Here is a 25,056-nt window from a genome sequence, read left to right on the forward strand (position 1 = left end):
GCTAGGAAATGAACATAATAAGGTTAACTAACTTTTACATTAAGACACCACATTGTTGTCTTTTTCATTTCAAATCCAATCTCTTTTTCCCCTACATGTAGCGGAGTGTCTTGAATATGAATTACTACTATATTTGGTGGCATATGCTGACGTTTTCAATTAATGCACCTCCTCCCCACATGTGCAGCAGAACATCTGCCCAAAGAGCATTCAAAACATACAGCCATGCTCAGTGTTGTGGATGGTGTTTGGCTGAAAATGTATTGCAGTTTGAATGTGAAAAATGGACACAGTGGAAGGAGCATTTTTAAACAGAAAAAGAAACAGCACAATGGCTAGTGTACCATGTGCTTTTTTACATGGTATTCTATTTCTATCTTTGACTAGGGCATAGAAATAGGTGGCAGAACTGTCTCCAAAGAACTGTATTAGCGACGAGACTGCCCTTCCTATACCAATGTAAGCTGATGATGCCTCTACATTCCCTGGTGCTACAGAACACTGTTCAAGGATAGCATTAGTGTACATATTGCACCTTAGAACGCCAACCACTTCCTTCCCCGCAAAAGTGAGAAAATAAACAACAGCTCAATTGTTGCCGACAACTAATAAAAACCTGCAGTTGGTCTATGGCACTTGAGCCCTGAAGGACAAAGGAAGGAGCATGAAGTAAGTTCCTGTACTGCACTGACATAATGAGACACTGGAATGAGGACACAGGGGAACACAAATGGAAGAATGGCTTGGTTTTTTCTCCTTTCACTCCCCGCATTAAGTATGTTTGTTGAAGAAAAAATAGAGGATGAAAGAAAAAATACTCATGTATCTGACTGCAGAAAATACCAGACTGATTTTTCAAGAACTATTCACATCTAAGGGCCATTTGTGTTAGTAGGACTTATGCCTGAATAAATAGTACTTCAGGATTTGGCCTTTGGAAAATATACTCTTATAATATTACTGAATGAGACCTATTGGTATGAATCTGAAGCTTACTAGAAGTATCAGAGGGGTAGCCGTGTTAGTCTGGATCTGTAAAAGCAGCAAAGAATCCTGTGGCACCTTATAGACTAACAGACATTTTGCAGCATGAGCTTTCGTGGGTGAATACCCACTTCGTCAGATGCATGTAGTGGAAATTTCCAGGGGCAGGTATAATATGCCGGCAAGCTAGAGATAATGAGGTAGTTCAATCAGGGAGGATGAGGCCCTGTTCTAGCAGTTGAGGTGTGAAAACCAAGGGAGGAGAAACTGGTTTTGTAATTGGCAAGCCATTCACAGTCTTTGTTTAATCCTGAGCTGATGGTGTCAAATTTGCAGATGAACTGAAGCTCAGTAGTTTCTCTTTGAAGTCTAGTCCTGAAGCTTTTTTTGCTGCAGGATGGCCACCTTAAGGTCTGCTATAGTGTGGCCAGGGAGGTTGAAGTGTTCTCCTACAGGTTTTTGTATATTGCCATTCCTAATATCTGATTTGTGTCCATTTATCCTTTTCCGTAGCGACTGTCCAGTTTGGCCGATGTACCTAGCAGAGGGGCATTGCTGGCATATGATGGCGTATATTACATTGGTGGACGTGCACGTGAATGAACCGGTGATGGTGTGGCTGATCTGGTTAGGTCCTGAGATGGTGTCACTGGTGTAGATATGTGGGCAGAGTTGGCATCGAGGTTTGTTGCATGGATTGGTTCCTGAGCTAGAGTTCCTATGGTGCGGTGTGCAGTTACTGGTGAGAATATGTTTCAGGTTGGCAGGTTGCCTGTGGGCGAGGACTGGCCTGCCACCCAAGGCCTGTAAAAGTGTGGGATCATTGTCCAGGATGGGTTGTAGATCCCTGATGATGCGTTGGAGAGGTTTTAGCTGGGGACTGTCTGTGATGGCCAGTGGAGTCCTGTTGGTTTCTTTCTTGGGTTTGTCTTGCAGTAGGAGGCTTCTGGGTACACGTCTGGCTCTGTTGATCTGTTTCCTTATTTCCTCGTGCGGGTATTGTAGTTTTGAGAATGCTTGGTGGAGATTTTGTAGGTGTTGGTCTCTGTCTGAGGGGTTAGAGCAGATGCGGTTGTACCTCAGTGCTTGGCTGTAGACAATGGATCGTGTGATGTGCCCGGGATGGAAGCTGGAGGCATGAAGGTAGGCATAGTGGTTGGTAGGTTTTCGGTATAGGGTGGTGGTAATGTGACCATCACTTATTTGCACCGTGGTGTCTAGGAAGTGGACCTCCCGTGTAGATTGGTCCAGGCTGAGATTGATGGTGGGGTGGAAGCTGTTGAAATCGTGGTGGAATTTTCCCAGAGTCTCCTTCTCATGGGTCCAGATGATGAAGATGTCATCAATGTAGCGTAGGTAGAGAAGGGGTGTGAGTGGACGAGAGCTGAGGAAGCGTTGTTCCAGGTCGGCCATAAAAATATTGGCATATTGTGGGGCCATGCGGGTGCCCATCGCAGTGCCACTGATCTGGAGATATATATTGTCATCAAATTTGAAATAGTTGTGTGTGAGGATAAAGGCACAGAGTTCAGCAGCCAGTTGTGCTGTGGCATTATCAAGGATACTGTTCCTGACAGCTTGTATTCCATCTGTGTGTGGGATGTTCGTGTAGAGAGCCTCTACCTCCATGGTGGCTAGGATGGTGTTTTCTGGAAGGTCACCAATGCATTGTAGTTTCCTCAGGAAATCAGTGGTGTCATGGAGATAGCTGGGAGTGCTGGTGGCATAGGGTCTGAGTAGAGAGTCCACATATCCAGACAGTCCTTCAGTGAGAGTGCCAATGCCCGAGGATTTCCGCAAATGCATTTGTTGTTTCTAAGTATTTACTAAACAATTTGGGCAATCAATTTTCAGGCAAAGGATGGTTTTTGAACAGTTCCCTTTGTCTATTTGCTATTCTTTATATGTGCGCAATTTATTATTTAAGCCATGTCAAACTGATTCTGTTCCCTCACTTGGGGACTGAAACATTTTAAAACATGAGAATAAGGATTAAAGAATCATAAGTAAACAACAACAGCTACTACTCACTATGAGTTCACCCTCCACAAGAAGCCCCTTTGACTTAAATGAGAATATTCAGATAGCAAATTTCCCAAGATATGCATTAAATTATAGAGGGACTTATCCATAAATCATATCTATTTAAGGTACCTGCATCGCCATTTTACAGATGGGAACTGAGGTAGAGAGAGACTAAAGGCCAGATTTTTTAAAGCTACTGAGGTACCTGAAGGTTCAAATATGTGCCTAGTGGGATTTACAGAAGTGCCATTGAAATAATTGACTTCAGGTGCTTCTGTAAATCCCACTAGTTGCATATATGCATCTTTAGACACCTAAATAAATACCACTGAGAATCTGTTTCAGAAGGTACATCTGTACTGCCAGTGGACTGCTGGCAGCAGCGAGGCTCCCAGCCTGGACTGAGAGAGACAGGCTAGTGGGGCTTGCACTACCATTCTAAAAACAGCAGTGTAGACAGTCATGGCTTGGGCTGGAGCTTCAGAGCCTGAGACACAACTTCTAAATGATGTCTACATGGCTACTTTTACAGTGCTAGTGCAAGCACTACTAGCCCAAATCTTCTGACACAGGTGGCTTGCTGATGTGAGTGGTGTCAATATCCTAAGCGACTTACCAAGGCCACACAGGAAGATTGTGGAGGAGCAGGGACTTGAATCCCAGTCTACCAAATCAGAGCTTAGTGTCCTGATAACTGGACTATCCCTTCCTTCCTTCAAATTAAATGAGACCCACATTATTGTTGGGGGGGGCCAGGCCCCGAATAATTGGCAATATGGCGTGGGGTTAAAAGTTTACATTCTCAGGCCTGCCATCGCCCTCGAATTACCCCTTAAATTAATCAATATGTTCCTTTAAAGCTAGCATGAGTATATGTAATCATTTATCATTTTCTTTTGTTCTTTTGTTTATGGTATAAAATGTAATCGAGCAAAGGGGGGCTCTGTAGTGTGGGTAAAGGATATAGTTTAATTAAAGGATCCAGTACTTAATGAATTGTAAATGATGAATTGTGGCACCTGTGAGCATCTTTGTAAACAAGTGGGGTATATAAGGTGGGGAAGAGGATAGTGATTCGTGCATGATCTGAGATTGTATATCTCCTTGCACCTTATTTGACTCAAATAAAGATACTTGCTTCTCCACTCCGGTGTGGTCATTGGGGATACGCACACCAGGCAAACGAACCCCAACTGTTGCCCCCCTGCAACAGCTTTGGCGACCGCGGCAGGACGTCAGAGGCTGAAAATTAGCCTTGCCCGAACCCTCTCCAGTGGCCAACAGACTGAGACAATCGCTGATGCCCAGCGCGCACCGGTGCTTTCACCGGGGGCCTCGGCAAAGTCTGGTACGGTCGACCCCGGGAGGCACAACGGTGCAATGCCCCAGAAGGTGGAGAAGCTTTGGCCCCGAGCGACGGTGAGGAACCAGTCTCAGGGATAAGGTAGGATACAAGTTAAAAGGTTTAATCTGTCACCTGCTAAGACCTGGGGACCCCCAGGGTCTCCCGGTAAGGAATGGGACAGGGACAGTCACAGGATAAGGTAGCGTGCACGCCTCTAGAATGCATTCTGGTTAATTGGAAAATCTTTGGAATGGATCCACTAACTAAGGGTAAACTAAAAAGATATTGTACAATAGACTGGCCTCAATATCAGCTGGAGGATCAGGAACGGTGGCCACCGGAGGGTTCGATTAATTATAATACGATCCTTCAACTTCTTTTATTTTGTCAGCGAACTGGTAAATGGAATGAGCATATGTATGGTCAGATATTTATGTCATTATGGAACAGAACAGATATTTTGAAGCAGTGTAATTTGATTCCAGTAGGCTTAGGGAAGAGTTGTGAAAATGTTCCAAACTCCACTGTAATAGCAGGAGTGGGGTCCCATTCGGCCACAGCACCCCCACCGTATGGTGACAAAGTCCCCTCACCCCCGCCAATTGAGCCCTCCACAGGTTTGTACCCTTTAATTACTGAAACGCGAATCGCTCGCAATGCTACGGGTACTCAGGATGCAACCACTATGCAGGTGTACTCTCATGTTCCTTTTAATCCTGTGGATCTAGCCGCTTTTAAAGCGCAGGCAGGGGAATTCTCTACCAACCCTTCCTGATATATTTCAGTTTTTGAAGGCTGTCTGGTTAGTCATAAACCCGACAGGGATGACTGCCAGGTACTTTTGCGAACACTCCTCTCGGAAGTGGAGCGGAACCAAGTTTTAGCTAAGGCACGGGCAGAAACAGAACGCAGGCATGAGCAAAATCCTGCTGCCTATAAGGAGGCAAAAGATCAGGTCCCTTTTACTGACCCCCAGTGGGACCCTAATAAGCCTGAAGGTATGAGTCCTTTAACTAATTATAAAGAACTGTTGCTGTTTGGCTTACGTCACTCGACAGTTCGCCATAACAACTGGGTGAAGCCTTATGAGATAGTACAGGAGCCAAAGGAGAGTCCGGTAGCCTTTCTGCAGCGCATTCGGGATGCAATCAGACAGCATACAACAGCCAACCCTGAGAGCACGGAGATTGAGGCAGTCATAAAGGGTATTTTTACCAGTCGGGCTGCCCCAGATATTAAAAGAAAATTACAAAAGAAGGAAGATCTTATGGGTATGACTATGGCTCAGATTCTGGAAACAGCTAACAAAGCTTACAGTCTTCGGGATGTAGAGAAGAAGAGGCAGGTAAAAATGATGGTCACGGCAGTTCAGGCTGGCCGAGGGTGGCCCCCTGTAGGTGGAAGGGGCCGTGGATACAGGGGTCGTGGCCGAGGGCGCCCTGGTTCCCAAGAAAGACGGCTGGGTCGAGAGCAGTGTGTACTCTGCCGACAGGAAGGACATTGGAAAAATGAGTGTCCAAACCGGGAGTGTATTCCCCAGATGACAGCAGGGGGGACCCTGACAGATTAGGGGGGGGTCAGGGGAAACGGATTATCCTATCCCCGGAGCCCCGAGTAAAAATGAGGGTAGGAAACACCGAAATTGACTTTTTGGTAGATTCAGGAGCAGCCCGAACTGCTATAAACCAGCCCCTCCCCTTACCCATAGAAAGCTCTCTGGTGGTAACCAGGGCGGTTGGAAAAGCAGCTTCGTGCTCGGTTTATGCCCCTGCTGAATGCGCTCTGGGGGAGAAGACTATTTCACACTGCCTTGTTTATCTCCCTAAATGCCCCACTCCGTTGCTAGGACGGGATCTCCTATGCCGGTTAGGGGCTACGTTGCACTTCTCTCAAGATGAAATTGTCCTCACTTTACCCCCCGAAAATGCCTGGGTTATGGTTTTGGAACCTGAATCTGAATCTACAATTACCTGCACCCCAGAATGGGAGGAGTGGGAAGGCCAGGTGTACCCTTTGGTCTGGGCTTCAGGGACCCCAGGAAAAGCTGCTCATTTAAGTCCCATAACGGTGCAGCTCTTGCCAGGAAAGGGGCCAATTCGGATTAAGCAGTACCCCATCAAGAAGGAGGCCAGGGAGGAACTACAGAAAATCATAGATAAATTCCTGCAGTGCGGGGTATTACGGGAGTGTCACTCAGCTTGGAATACCCCTATCTTACCAGTCCAGAAACCTGACGGCAGTTATCGATTGGTGCAGGACTTAAGAGCAGTCAACGAGCGGGTTAAGACTCTACACCCCCTTGTGCCCAACCCATACATGCTGCTAGCCTCTATGGGGGGACAGTATTCATGTTTCTCAGTTCTTGATTTAAAGGATGTCTTTTTCACGATTCCGGTGGACTCCCAGTCCCAGGAAATTTTCTCCTTCGAATGGGAAGACGCAAACAGGAATAAAAGGCAGCTGTGTTGGACGGTGCTGGCACAAGGATTTAAGAACTCCCTCACTCTCTTCGGCCAAGCTTTATCTTGAGACTTGGAAGAATGGGAAAATGAGAACAAAGTCCTTCTCCTGCAGTACGTTGATGATTTATTAATAGCAGCAGTGGGACTGGAAATATGTCTCCAAGCAACCGTAAGTCTTTTAAACTTTCTCAGGCTGCGGGGGTATCGTGTGTCAAGAAATAAAGCCCAAATTGCCCTCCCTGAAGTACATTACCTAGGCTTCCAGATCAGACAAGGGGAACACCAGCTCTCAAGGGGGAGGCTTGAAGCTATTTGTTGAGTCTCTACTCCCCGGAATCGCAAGCAGCTCAGAGCATTCCTGGGAATGGCAGGATTTTGCCGCATATGGATTCCAGATTTTGGACTGCTAGCTAAGCCACTGTATGAATGTGTTAAAGGGACCGATCAGGAACCATTTTTTTGGACAACAGAGGCAAATAATGCCTTTACCTTAATAAAAAGAAAATTGATGGAAACCCCAGCCCTGGGTCTGCCCGATCTTTCTAAGCCCTTTCAATTGTATGTACATGAACGAAAAGGGGTGGCCCTGGGACTCCTTACACAGTTATTGGGCTCTTGGAAACGTCCAGTGGCTTATTTCTCCAAACAATTGGATCAGGTTGCTAAAGGGTGGCTGGCATGCTTACGGGCAGTTGCAGCTACAGCTCTGTTGTTAGAGGAAGCAGAAAAACTGACTTGCGGGGGGGGGCTGTTTAAGTATACACTCCACATATGGTACAAGTCTTACTGGATACAAAGGGGGGTCTCTAGGTCACCCAAGCTCGAGTAGCCCGGTATCAGGCTAAGCTCTTAGAGAACCCCGAAGTTACCCTGCAGGCTTGCCCCTCCCTTAACCCGGCCACCTTGCTGCCAGAAACAGAGGGCCAAGAACATGACTGCTTGGAAGTTATAGATGCCCAGTATTCCAGTCGTCAGGATTTAAAAGATTAACCTCTCCCTAACGCAAACTATGAGTGGTACACGGATGGCAGTAGCACCGTTGTAAATGGATTTAGAAGGGCGGGCTATGCTGTTGTGTCTCTCCATGAAACTGTGGAGGCAAAAAGCCTGGCCCCTGGAACCTCAGCCCAACTAGCCGAAATAGTGGCTTTAACTCGTGCGCTTGAATTGTCAAAAAGGAAAAGAGTTAATATCTTCACGGACTCTAAATATGCTTTTGGTGTGCTGCATGCCCACACAGGTCTGTGGAAACAAAGGGGATTACTGACGGCTCAGGGATCTCCGGTCAAGCACAAATTCTTCGGCTTTTGGAAGCCATACAACTCCCCTTAGAGGTAGCAGTAATGCACTGCAGGGCTCACCAAAAGGAGGACCACAGTGTTAATCGAGGCAACGCCAAGGCGGATAGAGAAGCCAAGCGGGTTGCCACTTTAGAACTGGGACTAGCCGAGGGTGTCCATCTTCATGCCTTGATTCCATCACTCGGGGACCTCCCTACCTCGCAGTATATGAGGGAGGAGTTAGAATGGGCTGAATCTCTTGGGCTTCAGGAGGAAAAAGGATGGTTCCATTCCACGGAGGGAAAGGTCCTGTTACCAAGGTGTATGATGCGACCAGTATTACAAAAACTACACCAGACCTCTCATGCAGGCAGGGAAGCTTTGACCCAGCTCGCACAAAAGTATTTCATCACCTCAGGACTTCGGCCCCTAGTGTCCCAGATACCTGCGGAGTGCCTTACTTGCCAGAAAAATAATCCTCGACCAGTGAATCCAGTTATACCAGCTACCCTAGAACCCACTCCGGGCCCCGGGCTAGTGTGGCAAATTGATTTCACTGAACTTCCTCGAGCCCAGGGGTATAGATACCTCCTCGTCCTGGTGGATCATTTCAGTGGGTGGCCTGAAGCTTTTCCTTGCCGAAATAACACTTCTAAGACTGTGGCTCTTAAACTTGTTAAAGAGATTTTTCCTAGATTTGGCCGGCCTCGATGGATGGAGTCTGACCAGGGAACACACTTCACCTCAAAAATTGTCCAGAATGTCTCGGATATCCTCCAGCTCAACTGGAAACTTCACACCCCTTGGAGGCCACAGGCCAGTGGAGTGGTAGAACGCATTAATCAGACACTCAAAAGGCACCTAACCAAAATATGTCAGAAAGCGTCTTTAAAGTGGCCCGATGCCCTACCTTTGGTTTTACTCCGCATTCGAGTTCTTCCTAAGGGTAGAACTGGTTTAAGCCCCTTTGAGATTATGTTTGGAAGGGCATGGCCTATGAATGCTACCCCGATCCTACTAGGGGAATCGGAGGTTGGGTGTGGATATTTGTCTCAATATATGTGTTCTCTGTCTGCTGTTCTATGTTCTCTTCAGAGGTACGTGAGGGACTCTCAGCCACTCCTTTTGGATGCACCTGTCCATTCCCTACAGCCTGGTGACTTCGTCCTTGTCCGTACCTGGAAGGACGAACCCCTCCAGGGAAAGTGGAAAGGACCCTATCTCGTCTTACTGGTTTCCCACACGGCAGCGAAAGTAGAGGGACACAAGAGCTGGATTCACTACTCCCGACTAAAAGCTGTACCTCCGCCGCAAAATCCAGACACTAAGCAGTGGACGGTTCAGCCTACCGGAGCCAGAGAATCGGAAGATTTGGGACTCAAGTTATTGTTTAAACACCAATAACTCTAATTTGGCCATGTTTTTAGTACTTGTATGGGTGTTTACTGTTTCTGGACAGCTGGCCCCTTTATCCTTCCGCTCCCCAGAAAATAACTGGTGGGCCCTCTTAGCTGTCACAGCCTCTAATTCTTCCCACTTCTGTGTAGGGAGTGGTTACACTTTGGGGTCTGTATTTACTACTTGTTTTGTGGGGATGGCTATGCCTTTACAAGAAATTCACAAATATACTGAACTTGCTGGTTTCAATATTAAATTGATACCTGGGCATCTGGTTAAGTTTGGCTCTACTTCAAATCCTAAGCCCTATACGAACCAGCATCGTCTTCAGATTAGGCTAATGGCCGTGTCCTCAAATGTTACTTCCTGTTTTACTATTGTAGGGGCACGGAAGGTTGATACTAATTTAACCAACCATGAGATGAATTGTTCTGTTTCCCCAACCCAGACTACTTATTTTTTTGCACACTTATACCTTCCCCGTGGGTGGATTTTGCTCTGCAGACTAACTATGTCCCAGCTAACAGTTCGGGAGGCCCTTGTTCTCTCGGACGATTAACCATGGGGGTGTCCCTGGCCATGCTCTAGTTTTAAAGACACCTGGACCTACCCGAGCCCGGAGGGCTCGGCGTGGCCTGCCTCTGGACGAAACATGTGATTCTAAGGTAAATCTGGTGTCTAAATCTCAGGCTATAGCCCTTGCTACTTCATTGGTCGGAGTCCCAGGCCTGGCTTTAGATGCAGAGCTCCGGCTTGTTAAAGTGGCCTGTGCCCTCGCCAAGCCCATTAATCTAACTTCCATTTTAATCTCTGACTTGGCCTCGGAACTCACAGGAGTCCGAGAAGGGGTACTCCAAAATCGTGCTGCAATAGATTACCTCCTCTTAAGGCATAATCATGGCTGTGAGGAATTTAAGGGTCTCTGTTGCTTTAACCTTTCTGATCACAGCCAAAGCATTGAAAATAGACTAGCTAAGCTGCGTGACATTGTCACTCACATAACGCAACATAGTGACAATGATTGGTGGAGTTCTTGGGGTTTTGGTAATTGGTTTGGGTGGCTTAAAAGCATTTTTACCTCCCTGCTAGTAGTGATAGCGATTGGTTTGCTCTTCTGCTGTGGTCTGCAGATAGGAGTGCCTTGTTGTAAAAGTTGTCTGTCTGCCCTCGGTCAGCCAACAGAAATGTACTCCCTTAGGGCAGTCTCGCTACCAACATCGGGTGGCCTACCTTTTAACCTTATTCTAAGTAATGAATATGAGAAAACTCAACAGAAGGCCTTTGAGTATTCTCAAAGGGGGGATTGCTGGGGGGGGGCCAGGCCCCGAATAATTGGCAATATGGCGTGGGGTTAAAAGTTTACATTCTCAGGCCTGCCATTGCCCTTGAATTACCCCTTAGATGAATCAATATGTTCCTTTAAAGCTAGCATGAGTACATGTAATCATTTATCATTTTCTTTTGTTCTTTTGTTCATGGTATAAAATGTAATCGAGCAAAGGGGGGCTCTGTAGTGTGGGTAAAGGATATAGTTTAATTAAAGGATCCAGTACTTAATGAATTGTAAATGATGAATTGTGGCACCTGTGAACATCTTTGTAAACAAGTGGGGTATATAAGGTGGGGAAGAGGATAGTGATTTGTGCATGATCTGAGATTGTATATCTCCTTGCACCTTATTTGACTCAAATAAAGATACTTGCTTCTCCACTCCGGTGTGGTCATTGGGGATACGCACACCGGGCAAACAAACCCCAACTGTTGCCCCCCCTGCAACATTATGCTGGAAAATTTACCCTAGCCCCACAAGGTGTGCAATACATGTCTAAGGTACATTTTTTGGCACAGCGTGGTCTGACAGGAAATATACTACAGGCAAATTGCACCTATTGATGAAGCCACTATAATTGGAGTGTAATGTAAAGCCAGAAGAGAGATGTAATGGGAGAAAATTTACAAATATAACACAAATTTTTAAAAAATTCACACAGATAAACTGAATGCAGGACTGCTACTGAGGAATGTTTTCATCTATGGTAGCCTTATCAAATGTTGGCCTTTTACCTTTTATCTATTTTTTTCCATAATCTTAATCTTCAAAAACTCTTCTTAGATCACATATTAAAAGCTATTTTTCTAAAGTAACATTTGCTTCTCCCACTGGACCAGATTCCAACAGTAAATCTACTGCATGTTTTATTAACATCAGTGGTTCATTTCTTATTTCCCAGATGACTCCTTTTTTCAAATGAGCAAGAACTTAGTTTCATTTACAAAACAAAATAAAAAAGGAGAAAACCTTAACAAAACCATTTACCTGCTACTTAATATCTATCATCTGTCTTCTGAATTGCTACTAAGTTTCCATACTCTCAAATTATTTGTCTCCCTCTTTCACAATAACACTGTAATTTCAGCCTCAGCTGTACCATATTCTAGCAGAACATGAACTAAAAACTGCATGTGACATTAAGCAGCAAAAAGGATTATGTAAAAGGTTCATTTCAGCCCACTATGAACGAGTGGTGACTGCAGTTACAGCCTGTCAGTTAATTAGCGTTCAAGGTGTATAATAGATTTTATACTTTCACTTTGCCTCAACTGAGGATAAAAAAGGGGTTAGTGATCTCTTCTTTCAGGAAAATAATTTATGCAAATATTATTTCCTTCCATGAAATCCCTGTAAAAAGACAAAATCAAACCAATTTTAGAAACAGCCTCTTAAGGTTCATTATAATCTGCTCTTCAAAACGCAATTCAGTTCACTGAAATGAAGAAGAGATCAGGGCTAATGGTTAATTTTCCCCCCTCCTCATTTATTCTAAACTATCACATTTATTAAGAGGATAGGCATCTTAAACCAAGGTTTGACAAAATGCTGTGTCTCAGAGACAGGCTGTTTCACTGTTTGCCTTTCCATAACGTTGACACGTTATTACTGTGATTTATACCAATTCAAAAGAAAACACAGACAGGAGGAGCAGACACATACAAATTGCAGAGGCTTAATGTTTTTTATGAATAATTGTAAGCAGCTGATTCTGAGCTCACTCTGGTGAACATCTGGAGTAAATCCATGAAAACCAATAAAGAGTTAACCAATGTAAATAAAACTAGAATGAGGCCCTAAAGACAGTGCAAGGGAGCATGGGGAAGTAAGGACCCACATGCAGCTACATTATGGCTACCAAGATTGTGACTCCAATTCTCTCGTAAAGCACAGCCCTTGCACTACCATAGACAAGTGGCCAGGGTAGGCATGGGTCAGGGAGGATGAATACATGGCTTCTGCACGCTCCCCTCCACACTAAACAGGCCAGCCACTGGACCCAGCCAGGTGCAAGGGAAAAAAAGTACACTAAACTCTTTTCAGAGTTGCAATAAGTTACTTGTTCTCCCACATCACTGAGCTTAATGGGTCAACCTAGCTCTTAGTGAATACCAAGTATTAATCTGCAGTTGAGACTGTGTGAATCAAATAGAGCTGACATCAGGATTCTTGATCTTACACCACTGAGTGAAACTCAGGCCATAGGTACACGTGGTTGGTATGCAGTACCAGCCCTTCTCTCAGGACCAGAGCAATTTCTGCAAAACGTAAGCACTTTGTTTTCTGGCTGTGAAGAACGCCTTCTGCATGTGAACTAAGGCAGTGATAAAATACATTTACATGAGTCTGAAGAGAACCTGCATGAAACAGTAGTTCTAAAAAAAAAGGTGAACCACCGCATTTTGACTATTTCAATATAAACAAACCTCCAGTTATTTTCTAGGCAGTGGCCAGAGTACGGGTTGGTAGCATGATTTTGAGTAGAGTCCTACAGCACATATGATAAGGCCTGTTCACTGCAGTACATATGCCATAAATAACTTCTGCAGATGATACCGTTTGTCTAGGTGCAGACAAGTGCTGTTTTGATTTCATATAGTCAAACAGGAAAAAGCAGATGTCCACTTCCTCTATCCCTAGTGAAATGGTGGATGAAGGAAGGACAAATCCTGCTTTTACTAATAAATACCTAGCTTTACAAAGTAGGCAGCACCAGAAAATGAGGCACAGAAACTTGACCATGTCACCTATCAGGCCCTCTGATTCCCCATCCAGTGCCCCTATCTCTGGATCAAACTGCTTTCTGAGGGTCATAAAAGGTGAATGAAACACTCATCGACTTCAATGGCAGAAAGACGGACCCATAAAACAATTCTTTTCCTGTCTAATTCTGGGTCATGTGTCTGCAACTGTCCACAGGAAGATTCCAAACTCAGTTATGGGCCTCAGTGAACTGGATTTTTGGAGCAGTTATGTGGAATACCAAATAATTCTTTGGATTATTTTACTAACTCTAAAAAGGAGTGATTAAAGTGCCTTCAAATGAGGGTAATACCTCAGATGGCTTCCAGCCAAAGTCTTCTCTTCCCACACATAATGTCTTACAATCTATCTATAAGTGAGTAAAAAGCAATGGTGATATAATCTGATTTAATAACCTTTAATGTGAGTTGTGGGAAGTCAGGATTTGGCCCAGTGAATACCTGTTCAGATTCTAACAGTGATAGACCACTAGTTACTGACCTGGAGAAAGATAATGGTGCCTGTGGAAGCAGATACACTATTATGCTGGCAGTCAACAGAAATGGATGCATTTTTCTTTAGACCATGGATTCTCAGCACTGGGGTGAAACCCTCCTGGCCTTTCCATATTGTTAATAGCAGGGGTGCCCTGGATAGATGGAAGAGGCCCCAATGGGTGCCCCATTATGGAAAAAGGGAGATCCAATATGGAAAAGACTGAGAACCACTGGCTTAGAGTACCTCTTGAAATATAACAGTTTGGCTAGAGAGGAGAGGGAAACAGCTTAGGCAACCTTGCTGTGGTTTTCTTTGAGAGCCATCATCTTTTCCCACAATATCTGACTCCCATTTTTCTGAATGTTGACTTGTAAGATCTTCAACTGGATACCCTCAATTGGTTTTGGAGCTCAGTTCTCCGGCTGGCTTCTAACATTAGGAGATTTTTTATAAACCTGTGTTTTGGTTTCTATTAGGAAGCAGTTCAATGTTCAATCAAACAACATTCCAGATGTACATTAGCCCAGTACTTATCTCTCCACTTGATCCTCTTGAAAAGAGAAAAGCATTAATAGTGTCATCTATAAATGGTATCAATTCATTTCCCTGGTTATGTTTGTCTGACAGTTACAATATCTGAATCCACAGCAGTTCATTGAACTTCACTCTGAAACACCAGCCATAAGAGGAATGACATATTAGGGTAAAAAGGCACACATAGCTTTTGGAAAGCCTGTTCTGACATGGGAGGCCAGAACAGAAACCAGCCCTAAAACTAAAGAGGATAAAAATGGAAAGGATGGCTGTAATGAACGCAGTGATGAACAAAAAATGTCAGATGAAAGCTGCAGCATATGAGGTATTGGTCACTCACCACAGCTTCCTTTGCTGGCTCACTAGGTTCAGCAGGCAGAGCTTCCTGTTCAGGAACAACGGCAACAACAGGAGCAGTGGCAGCAACAGGAGCAGCAACAGGTGCAGCAGCAGGGGGAGAGAGGGGTTCTTCAGCCTGGGGTTCCAAAGATGGAGCTTCTTCTGCCTCAATCTTATTTAGTATTTTTTTTTAAATGAAAAAATCATTCAAGAACATTTGAAATTGGGGAACGGGAAAGAGTGCACAACTACAGTTCTGTATTTATTATAATTCTCTTTCCGTGGTAGCTGTCATAACAGGCTTGATCCTGCAGACTCATGCTTCAGAGAGGATAGCAGGACTGGGCCTCGTAACAGTAATTAACCCCTAGCATTTTCATCTTCAAAGCACTTTATGTGTATTTAACTGATCCTCACAACATCCCTCTGAGGTAGGGAACTGGTATCCTCCCAGTTTTAGAGGTAGAAAATGAGGCAAAGAAATTAGATGACCTGAACAAGAATATTCTGAAAGTCTGTAGCAGAGCCAGGACCTGAACTCAGAGCTCATAAACCCCAGTCCAGTTTCTAAACCACAAGGCTATTGTAACTATGAAATTTTAAAACAACCCCTTGTTCTTTTATATGCAGTTTTGACTGTTCTGAAAATAAATGGTCCATGTTCTGTCTATTTATGCTGGCTGTAGTCATACCAGACAGCCGTTTATAGGGAGCAAATATCATGGACCGAAACAATTTGCATTCCTGCTGTTTTCCAGGTCCAGTGTCTACCCTTTCTCCCATTAACATTTTATTTAAGTCTGGCAGAATTAAAACAACCAGACTGTGATTAACAAGCTCTCCCTCTACCAGTTAACTCCACACCAGTCACCTATGTGGAATCCATCTTCTGAGCTATGTTACCATGATTTGGATTCTGTCGAATTTTAGCATACATTTGTTGTTAGCATAAGGATGTGTCCAGGAATACCAGTCCTGGCACAACCTCAATTCTGCAGCAAAGTGCCCCCCCCTCAAAAAAAAGAAAAGGATTTTCCACCTTTCATAAGACAGGTTCCAAGTAATTAACGTAACAGTGGTTAGTTTGTTAGTAAAAATACTTAGGGCAGGATTTGTTCCATATAGAACAGGAGCTAAAGGTTGGGATCACTTACACAGAATAGCTAGCTCAACCAGACAAAATAACCTTAATGGATTAGTCCACCATGAACAAATTACTCTGTACGTTGCAAAGCTCAGAAGATATTCAGTTCAGTAAAGCATTTTCATTCACATTTAATAACACCACACACTTGGGTAGAAGGTCTCTTGTGATATAAAAGGTAGCCTCTATAAAAGTTTCTAAGAGATTAAAACATTTTCTTTTCCAATATTTTTCAAGTAAAATCAAGAGGTCTTTACTTATTTTTCACTCATTCCTTAAATAGGCCAATTCCCACTGCAGTCAATGGAAGTTTGCCTACGTAAGGATGTCAGGAGTTGGCACAGTATAAAAGCACATTCATTATATTATACCATGCCGTGCAGCACATTTCTATGTAGTGAATTAATATTATGGTATTTCACAAAGAAGAAATCAGAAATTGGAATGAAAAACACTAGACAGTTCTACCTAGGGAGTCCACTAATAAGCTTCCTGAGGTTTAATACTATAAGTAAGACTTAGACAATTGTTATAATGCAGATTATATTGATTTTCTTCAAGTTGCTTGCACACAACAGGATTTATCAAGTAATCCGCAGTCTATTTGCCATGTTTGAACTTCAGCTAAATTCTGCCCAGAGCACACTTATTGAATGATGGAAATACACTATTTGATTACGTTTCTGGATATATGCATACATACTGTACAAAAGCCACACCAAATAATATTCTCAAACTTTTCCTGTTTGGCAGTGGTATACATAGTGTATGTCTCTATTTCCTACTATGCTGACACTTCATATTTTTCACATCACCTTTAGCTAAATCAAGACTGCAGCAGAGTATTGGTGAGAATAAACTGTCTACCAGAGTATGGTCACTTGCACAAACATTTCTTAACCCCTGTATGATAATAAAAATGAATGTGTCAGATTAAATAGATGAAAAACCACTAATCAAAAGCAATATTTCCAGCTGGATAAATTATGACAAAGATAACGTATTATTGTAACAGAGAATAAAGTTGGTGCCATTTTGGGCCAGCATCTACTTGGTTAACATTGCACAGTGGTATTTATTAATACCCTTTCTTGACTGCAATGTCTGTATAAGTTATAAAAAGCGAATATAAATTATGTGCAAACTAACCAGTGCTGTTATATTATAAAACTAAAATTCTAAAAATTAAATTTGGAATATTTAAAAACATCCCTTTTTAAGATGCTAGGTGCAGGGCAATGTTTCTGGTTGTTGTGGGTTTATTTTGTTTTGGTTTGCTTTTGTAGAAAAATGTTTGAGTGGGGAAAAGTTCACAGCTACACAGAATCCTTAGCCCAACCTTGCAAGAAAAAGCCACAAGATTTAAAAGATGGGAGCACATCAGTGCAATAGATGCATTTGCAAAAACGCAACACAATATTTTATGGGACATTTAAAAAAAGAAATAGAAGCCACAACTTACCAAGTTATCTACCACATTCTGATTTGATTGTACTGTGAATAGAGAAGTGTCCTAAGGATATACAAGAAGGAAGCAAGAAAAAATATTTTAGAAGTCTACCAAAGGCTTGGTCAAGCAATGCTCTCATTGACTTCAGAGCTTTACCTAAGTAAGTGAGGGAGAATCAGATACCAAAACAGATCATTTTAATAACTTTACCTCAAATGTAGACAATTAAACATTCTGGTTTTTTAGAAATACTTTCTGGAAGAAGGAAAATTTATTAAACATCATCCTGATGAAGGCATAGAAGTGTAAAACTGAGTTCACGGTCTCACAATACACCTAACTTAAAACAGCTCTATTAGAGAGACAAGGTGGGTGAGGTAACATCTTTTATTGGACCAACTTCTGTTGGTGAGAGAGAGAAGCTTTTGAGCTTACACAGAGCTCCTCTTCAGGTCTGGGAAAGGCACTCCACGTGTCACAGCTAAATGCCAGGTGGAGCAGATTGTTTAGCATAAGTAGTTAGCACATATTGTAAAGGACCATTCAAGGTAGAGGGATGAGAATCTGGGGGCAGGTCTACACTACAGCGGGGATCAACACTCTGAGATCGATCCACCGGCAGTTGATTTAGCAGGTCTAGTAAAGACCCACCAAATCGACAGCAGATCGCTCTCCAGTCAACCTCTGTACTCTACCCCCAATGAGAAGAGTAAGGTAAGTCGACAGGAGAGTTTCTCCCATCGACCCCCCCGCAGTGTAGACCCTGCTGCAACTTGACCTAAGGTATGTCAACTCCAGCTAAGTTAGTCACATAACCGGAGTTGCATAGCGTAGGGTGACTTACTGTGATGGTGTAGACATAGCCTATGATATGTTTTTAAGGACAGAAGCACAGAATTAGCAGTCCGGGGCGGGAGGGGAGGAGACTACAACAAAGGTGGCTATAGCTCACCTTTATACTCTCCTGATTATGTGCTGTTCTGAGGCCTGGACTGGCTAAATTATGGCAGCCTGCCCCTATCTTTCTATGGGAGGCAGTACTGCTCAGAATCTCCACAATGTTGTCCTGTGGCCCTGCTTTCCCCCAGACATGCTCCCAGCACATCCCCTATATAAAACCTGGATTTATGATGGGGTTCTTGGAGGATAATCTGAAGCCATCTTCCTCAGTTCCTGCACTGAAGGAATTCTCCCTTGGCTGGATGGAGTTGTTAGGGCTACTTTACATGGCTCTGGCTCTTTTCTGCATTACAAAGTGGCTGGAGCAGGGATGAGAATTGCAATCACAGAGCCCAATTCTGCCTTCCCGCACACCCTAGTGACATGATCTATTCTTATTTACCAGAAGATTGTTTTGTAAAATGATTGGTTGTTGTCAGCCCATAGTTTATGTTAAATTTTATGTTGTTACATGATACAAAATAAATGAAGATATCTTTAAAAAATTGAAAGAAACTCATAAGAAAAAAAAGAATTTAAACAATGAGCCATTCATTAGCACTGTACCTTCAGACAGCTAAAATCTGCTTATCCAAATGAGATGGGGGATGTGAACATGTTAAATAGGTTTTTTTTCACATAAGTATGGAATTTTGGTACATGTATCAGATTTTAGTATTTCACCCAACAGATTTAGATAACGAACGTTTGACTAAATCTACAAATGTTAACTAAGCACTATCTGATCTTCTGACTTCCTCTGGGAGGTTACAATATAAAATAGACATTGGGCTGTTTTACAAGTTGAGTGCATTGGGTGCAATAACTTTTACTATGTTAAATTTGTTACATTTGTCTTTATTTGACAGATGATATCACCAACTAGACAGCTCAAGCTGTACAAATGTTCAAAAAAATTTAGTATGTTTTGTGAAATATTTTCAAAGAGTGGATTTTTTAATCTTATTCAAGAATTTTCATGCTTTTTTGATTAAAGTTTTAGAATTAGATTTTTTTTAAATTAAAAAAGAAAAATTTGTTTTGGTGGGGAAAACCTCCCATTTCCCCTCCCCTTTTCATACTTCCCCCATTTTTTTCAAATAGAAAAAAGTTTAAAAGGAAGACAAAGTAGGGTTTTTTCTATAACTATTTCACCAGCAGAGAAGAAACAAAAAGCTTTACATATTAAAAAAAAAATCATAAACTTACAAAAATGTTCAATCTGAATTTTTACTGACACTGAAATGGGTTAAGAAATACCTCAAGTTTGTTGAAACAGCATTCTTCAACAATTTTTTTTTAAATCATAACATTTTGACCAGCTCTGCTTGCCTCTTTTATAGATAAAGTGCCCTGGATTCAATAGCTTTTAAGTTTGCTTTATACTTCAACAAGAGAAGAGTCTGGCCAACATTAATTTGAAAGTCACACCCTAAAATTTCAGTGTAAATTTAAAATCCACATGTAATGAGGCAGATTTTTAAGTATTGGCCTCCATTTTTGTGTTTGTAATTATTTGTTCTATTCTGTTCTACCCTGCTTAAGTTCTTTTCAGTACCCATCACAGAGTTATCTTAGCAGGTGAAGATACATAGATGTCCCTATGCTGTTAACTGTCCCACCAAATAATTGCACCAATAATTTTTTCAGGTACAAAGGTGGAAGACAGCTTTTAAAAATCTGGTCCATTATATACAGTCAGGTCATTTACAAAATACTAAGGACAAATTCTGGTCCTACTGAATTCAATGAGAGCTTTGATTTATTTAAGTGGTACAAAGATTTGGTTTTGTAAGAAATTAAGGGTGAGATTTTCTTTCCCCTCCAGACCCATTGTATGGGTAAAAAGATTAGAGCAGCATAAAGGGGCATTGAAAGCCCCAATTCCGGCTGTGGGAGTTGGAAGCTAATGTGCCTTCTGAGGGCCACATCACAAGACTTAGTGTAAGGGGGGTGAGTGTGGGAAAGGCAGGAGCAGAGGCACAGCACTGCAGAGATTCCATGCAGCACGGTGGTGGCCCATAGGGTAGCCCAGGGATGCTGCTGTATCTTAGATAGGACCCAGGGCTGACTAAGTTATGCTGGTGGCCCTGGAGCAGCCCAAGATTGTGAGGGTGCAAAGATCACTTAAAGCAACTTTTCCCCATCATACTCCACTTTTGCTGCACCTCTGCCCAGCACCGAGTAAATACCACTAGTAAATTTCTGTGGTTAACAAATAATCTAGAACTAACTTCCTTACTGGAAATCAGATTTTTAAAAAATGAACACAAAGGTGTACACACAAGTATAAGAGTTGGTGGAAGAATATGAAACCCACACTTAACATTTTGGGGTCTGAGTAAATTCACTTCAAAAAAATTCAGCTAAAAATCTAAAACACAGCAGCTTATTGGGGGAAACCTTAGCCCCATAGAAGTGGTGGGAGTTTTGTCATTAACTTCCATGTTGCCAGGATTTCTCCTGAAATATTGGTGCTGTATCAGTGACATTTAGGGTGACCAGACAGCAAGTGTGAAAAATCAGGACAGGAATGGGGGTGATAGGCGCCTGTATAAGACAGAGCCCTGAATATTGGGACTGTCCCTATAAAATTGGGACATCTGATCACCCTAAGGACATTAGGTATGTCTGCACTGAAGTCATAGGATGCGATTGCAGCTTGTATAGACATACCTGTGCTAGCTTTACTCAAGCGGGACAAGCCCACCCAAAACCCTGGTTAATTACTCATGGGGTCAGCCTATCATAGAATCATAGAATATATGGGTTAGAAGGGACGTCAGGAAGTCATCTAGTCCAATCCTCTGCTCAAAACAGGACCAATCCCCAACTACATCATCCCACCAGGGCTCTGTCAAGCCTGACCTTAAAAACATCTAAGGAAGGAGATTCCACCACCTCCCTAGGTAACCCATTCCAGTGCTTCACTGCCCTCCTAATGAAAAAGTTTTTCCTAGTATCCAACCTAAACCTCCCCCACTGCAACTTGAGACCATTACTCCTTGTTCCGTCATCTGCTACCACTGAGAACAGTCTAAATCCATCCTCTTTGGAACCCCCTTTCAAGTAGTTGAAAGCAGCTATCAAATCCCCCCTCATTCTTCTCTTCTGCAGACTAAACAATCCCAGTTCGCTCAGCCTCTCCTCATAAGTCATGTGCTCCAGTACCTAATCATTTTTGTTGCCCTCCACTGGATTCTTTCCAATTTTTCCACATCCTTCTTGTAGTGTGGGGCCCTAAACTGGACACAGTACTCCAGATGAGACCTCACCAATGTCCAACAGAGGGGAATGATCATGTCCCTCGATCTGCTGGCAATGCCCCTTGCTTATACAGCCCAAAATGCCATTAGCCTTCTTGCCAACAAGGGCACACTGTTGACTCATATCCAACTTCTCGTCCACTGTAACCCCTAAGTCCTTTTCTGCAGAACTGCTGCCTAGCCATTCCATCCCTAGTCCCTATGCTGAAAACCAAGCTGGCTAGATTAAAGATAACTTGGGTATATCAACATGAATATGCCCATTATGTATGATGTTTGGGAATGGAAGGGGTAACTCATGGTCTGGTATTGTCCTCCGCTCCTTACGCTTCTGGCAGTTTGAGACCCGCAAAGCTTAAGGCCAGTCCTTGTCCACTCTTGACAACACAGAAAATCTCTCAAACACGTTTATTTCTTACCTGTGTGAATCCATTAAATGTGCTGCTGGATGCCTAATAGAAGTGGAAAGCAGAACAAATATAATTAGTTTATTAACTCAGAGAATAATTTTCTTAGTTGAAAGTTTAAAAAAATGCCAAAAATACACCAAAAATAATATAAAATAAAATAAAAAAAGATGAAGGGCAAGACAGTTAGTGAGAGAAGCTACTTGGTAATGTTTTAATAGGCTAAAAAAGACAGAATGATTGCTCTTAGGATTTTGGAAAGACTGTGGGTGTATTTTTTTAGAAAATATAAAATACAAAAATGGGCTTTGATGGTTTAGAGCTGAATCTCATTTTGGATAGTTGCATGAGAAATTTTCAACAAGATTAGCAAGGGGTTTAGAGGAGGCAGGGGGAACATGTAAATGGACTGTTTATAAAACACAGGGTTAAGTACAACCTAAGGAACTCTCTTTCTAGACTATGCTACACACTGGGGTAGGTACCTCTTCTTTATCAGCCTCAATTTCTTGGTACAATAATCCATATCTCCGGTTAGCAATTTCATCTTCAGATAAATCTGAGTTGTTGGTCTCATTGTCTTTGGGACTAGTTGAACTCTCGGTGCTAGCGTTTCTGGAATTTCCCACTTGAAACAGAACCAAGGGTCTAGCTATCTCCTTGCTTGGTCCAGAGTTGCTAATGCTTGCCTGCTCCCCAGAGGAGCCTTGTTTTAAAGATATCTCCTGATTTTTATTGCTTGCGGTTACACCCATATCTCCCCAGCTATTTTCTATACTTCCCAAGTCTTGGGTAGACCATTTATCACTAAAGCTTGGCCAGGTGTTTTCCATATTACTTTCCTCTGAGTCTTGTTGCTTAGAGGAAAAGGGCCAGTTATCAAATCCATTTGTTTGGCCATCTGACAGACTAGAAAACCCCCAGGGATCCTTATTTACTGTGGGATCCCAGTTTGCCAGCCAGGGATCTGTTTCCAAGGCTCCTCCAGGGACACTAATGTTACTACTATAGTCTTCGGTCACTGCAGGTGCTGCCCTAACTACCAGTGAAACTTCCACATTATCTAAACCAGAATCACTGCACTTTGCATTAGCTTTGTCAGCTGACTCAGGCTGCAGTGCCAATTCTTTTTCAAAGGGTATAAAGTCAGCTTGACCTTCATCAGCAGCACTACCATTTTGGAAGGTGCTGAAGCTATTGTCTTCGGTTTCTTTAACAGACTCTTCTGCACTGAATGATTCAGCATCATACAGAACTTTTCCAACATCTGCAGTGTCCTTTTCACAGTGGTCTGTAACATCTAGGACAACATGTCCTGTAACATTTATGCACTCCATGGCTGTCCTCCCTCCAATAACACTGTCAGCATGGTCTAAGTCATCCAAACACACTGTTTCATGGCCACAATTCCAGTTATCTAAGAGATTCTCAGGTTCAACATCAGCACATTCTACATGTTTACATGTGTTCTCTGCTATGTTAACCCCATCTTCCAACCCTGTACTCAAACTTCCAGGAACTATTTCATCTATCTCTTGAATGACGTTTACCCCTTTAAATTTTATATGCCCATGATTTTCCAGGCCAGTTTCCTCAAGGTAATTGTCAACAGTTGTCTCAGTTTGCTCATTATTATATTCTGACTCCCATACAGTTTCTATCTCAGTGTTTTCTAGGATTTCATGGTCTCGTTTTGCTAAGCCCCTAAGAGGTTCTACTTCACTGTGTTCTTTATTTTCATAATCTGTCTCTTCAAACTCCTGTGTATGTTTTATCTCCTTGAAGTTAACAGCTCTGGTCTCTACCTTTTCACATGGCTCCACACCTGCCCACACAGACTCTTCTTCCTCTTGCTTCTTCTCCTCTGCCTTTTCCACATCATATGGGGATTCATCCAATAAGCTATTAGTTCCAATGATAGGCATCTCACAACTGGATTCATTCGCTAAAGGCTGATCAGTCTTCAAATCTTTGCATGGGATATTTCTAGCATCTGAATGTGCCTTCAGTGAAGTCCTCTGATTTTCATCTATAGAAGATGAGCCTGGTGCCTGATCCTCCTGCTCACCTACAGCAGACCAAACACTAGCAGACAATGTACCAGGGGATTCTCTTGAGGTTTGCTCTGCCTCAGGGAAAGGCAAAGAACCACCTGCAGTGATCTCCTGGCTGACACTGGCTGTGCTAAGTTCTAGGCCCCAGTTGAGTGAACCTAGATCAGTTTGGGATCTGTTAATATCTTCTGTTGACCCATTGTTTGGGGTTTCCTCCATGACCAGGTTACACAAGGAAAGACTTTTTGAAGAATCAGGCTTTAGGCAAGCAGAAAAGCAAAGAAAAGAACAAGATGAAAAAGATAACGACGGACCTGATGAGACAACACAAAATTCATATTATACTATAGTAATTTTAATTTAAAGATAAAGAATGCAAAATAAGTAAATCAGTTTAAGGAAAAGTTATGTGGTTTGTAATATTTAGAGACAATAGCTAGCTATCTAAAGAATGGTATTGATAGATGAAAGAGAGAACTATATTACATCACACTGATTAAAAGATGAATCTAAAACAGTTAGAGGTTCAGGAGGTTTGCTTACCGGCTGCACCAGTTCACTGCTTGTCTGTATGGAAGAAAACCATATAAATAAATAAATGTAACACTAAACCCTGTGGTTTATCTAAACTGTTGTTTTGTTTTTTTTCAGTGCCATATGGATTACCAATGGTTATGGAGCTGGCAGGGGCTGCTCAGAGCTGGCTGATCACATGGGTGCTGGCTCTCTTCCATGTTTCCAGCTGCTAACTCACATTAGTAGCTAAATGTATATTAAATAGTTTTCTAACATTGTTGTCCCATGTAAGTAATTTCTGTGCTTGTCCCAAGGATCTCATTCCATCACCAACAGAAAGGGA

The 25,056-nt window shown here is 42.7% G+C and overlaps 1 protein-coding gene across 2 annotated transcripts in view; it reads right to left on the reverse strand.

Annotated features, from left to right (window-relative positions):
• Positions 1–25,056, reverse strand: part of AMPH (amphiphysin) — a 193,252-nt gene that overhangs the window by 26,016 nt on the left and 142,180 nt on the right. For both annotated transcript variants that reach the window (XM_050937702.1, XM_050937701.1), the window contains exons 14-17: positions 24,741–24,764; positions 22,156–22,188; positions 17,544–17,594; positions 14,939–15,109 (exon numbers count right to left, since the gene is read on the reverse strand). In XM_050937702.1, coding sequence (XP_050793659.1) covers positions 14,939–15,109; positions 17,544–17,594; positions 22,156–22,188; positions 24,741–24,764 — 279 coding nt within the window. The remainder of the gene's footprint in view (positions 1–14,938; positions 15,110–17,543; positions 17,595–22,155; positions 22,189–24,740; positions 24,765–25,056) is intronic.

This window comes from Gopherus flavomarginatus, chromosome 2 (assembly GCF_025201925.1).
Source record: "Gopherus flavomarginatus isolate rGopFla2 chromosome 2, rGopFla2.mat.asm, whole genome shotgun sequence".
Taxonomy (NCBI): Eukaryota; Metazoa; Chordata; order Testudines; family Testudinidae; genus Gopherus; species Gopherus flavomarginatus.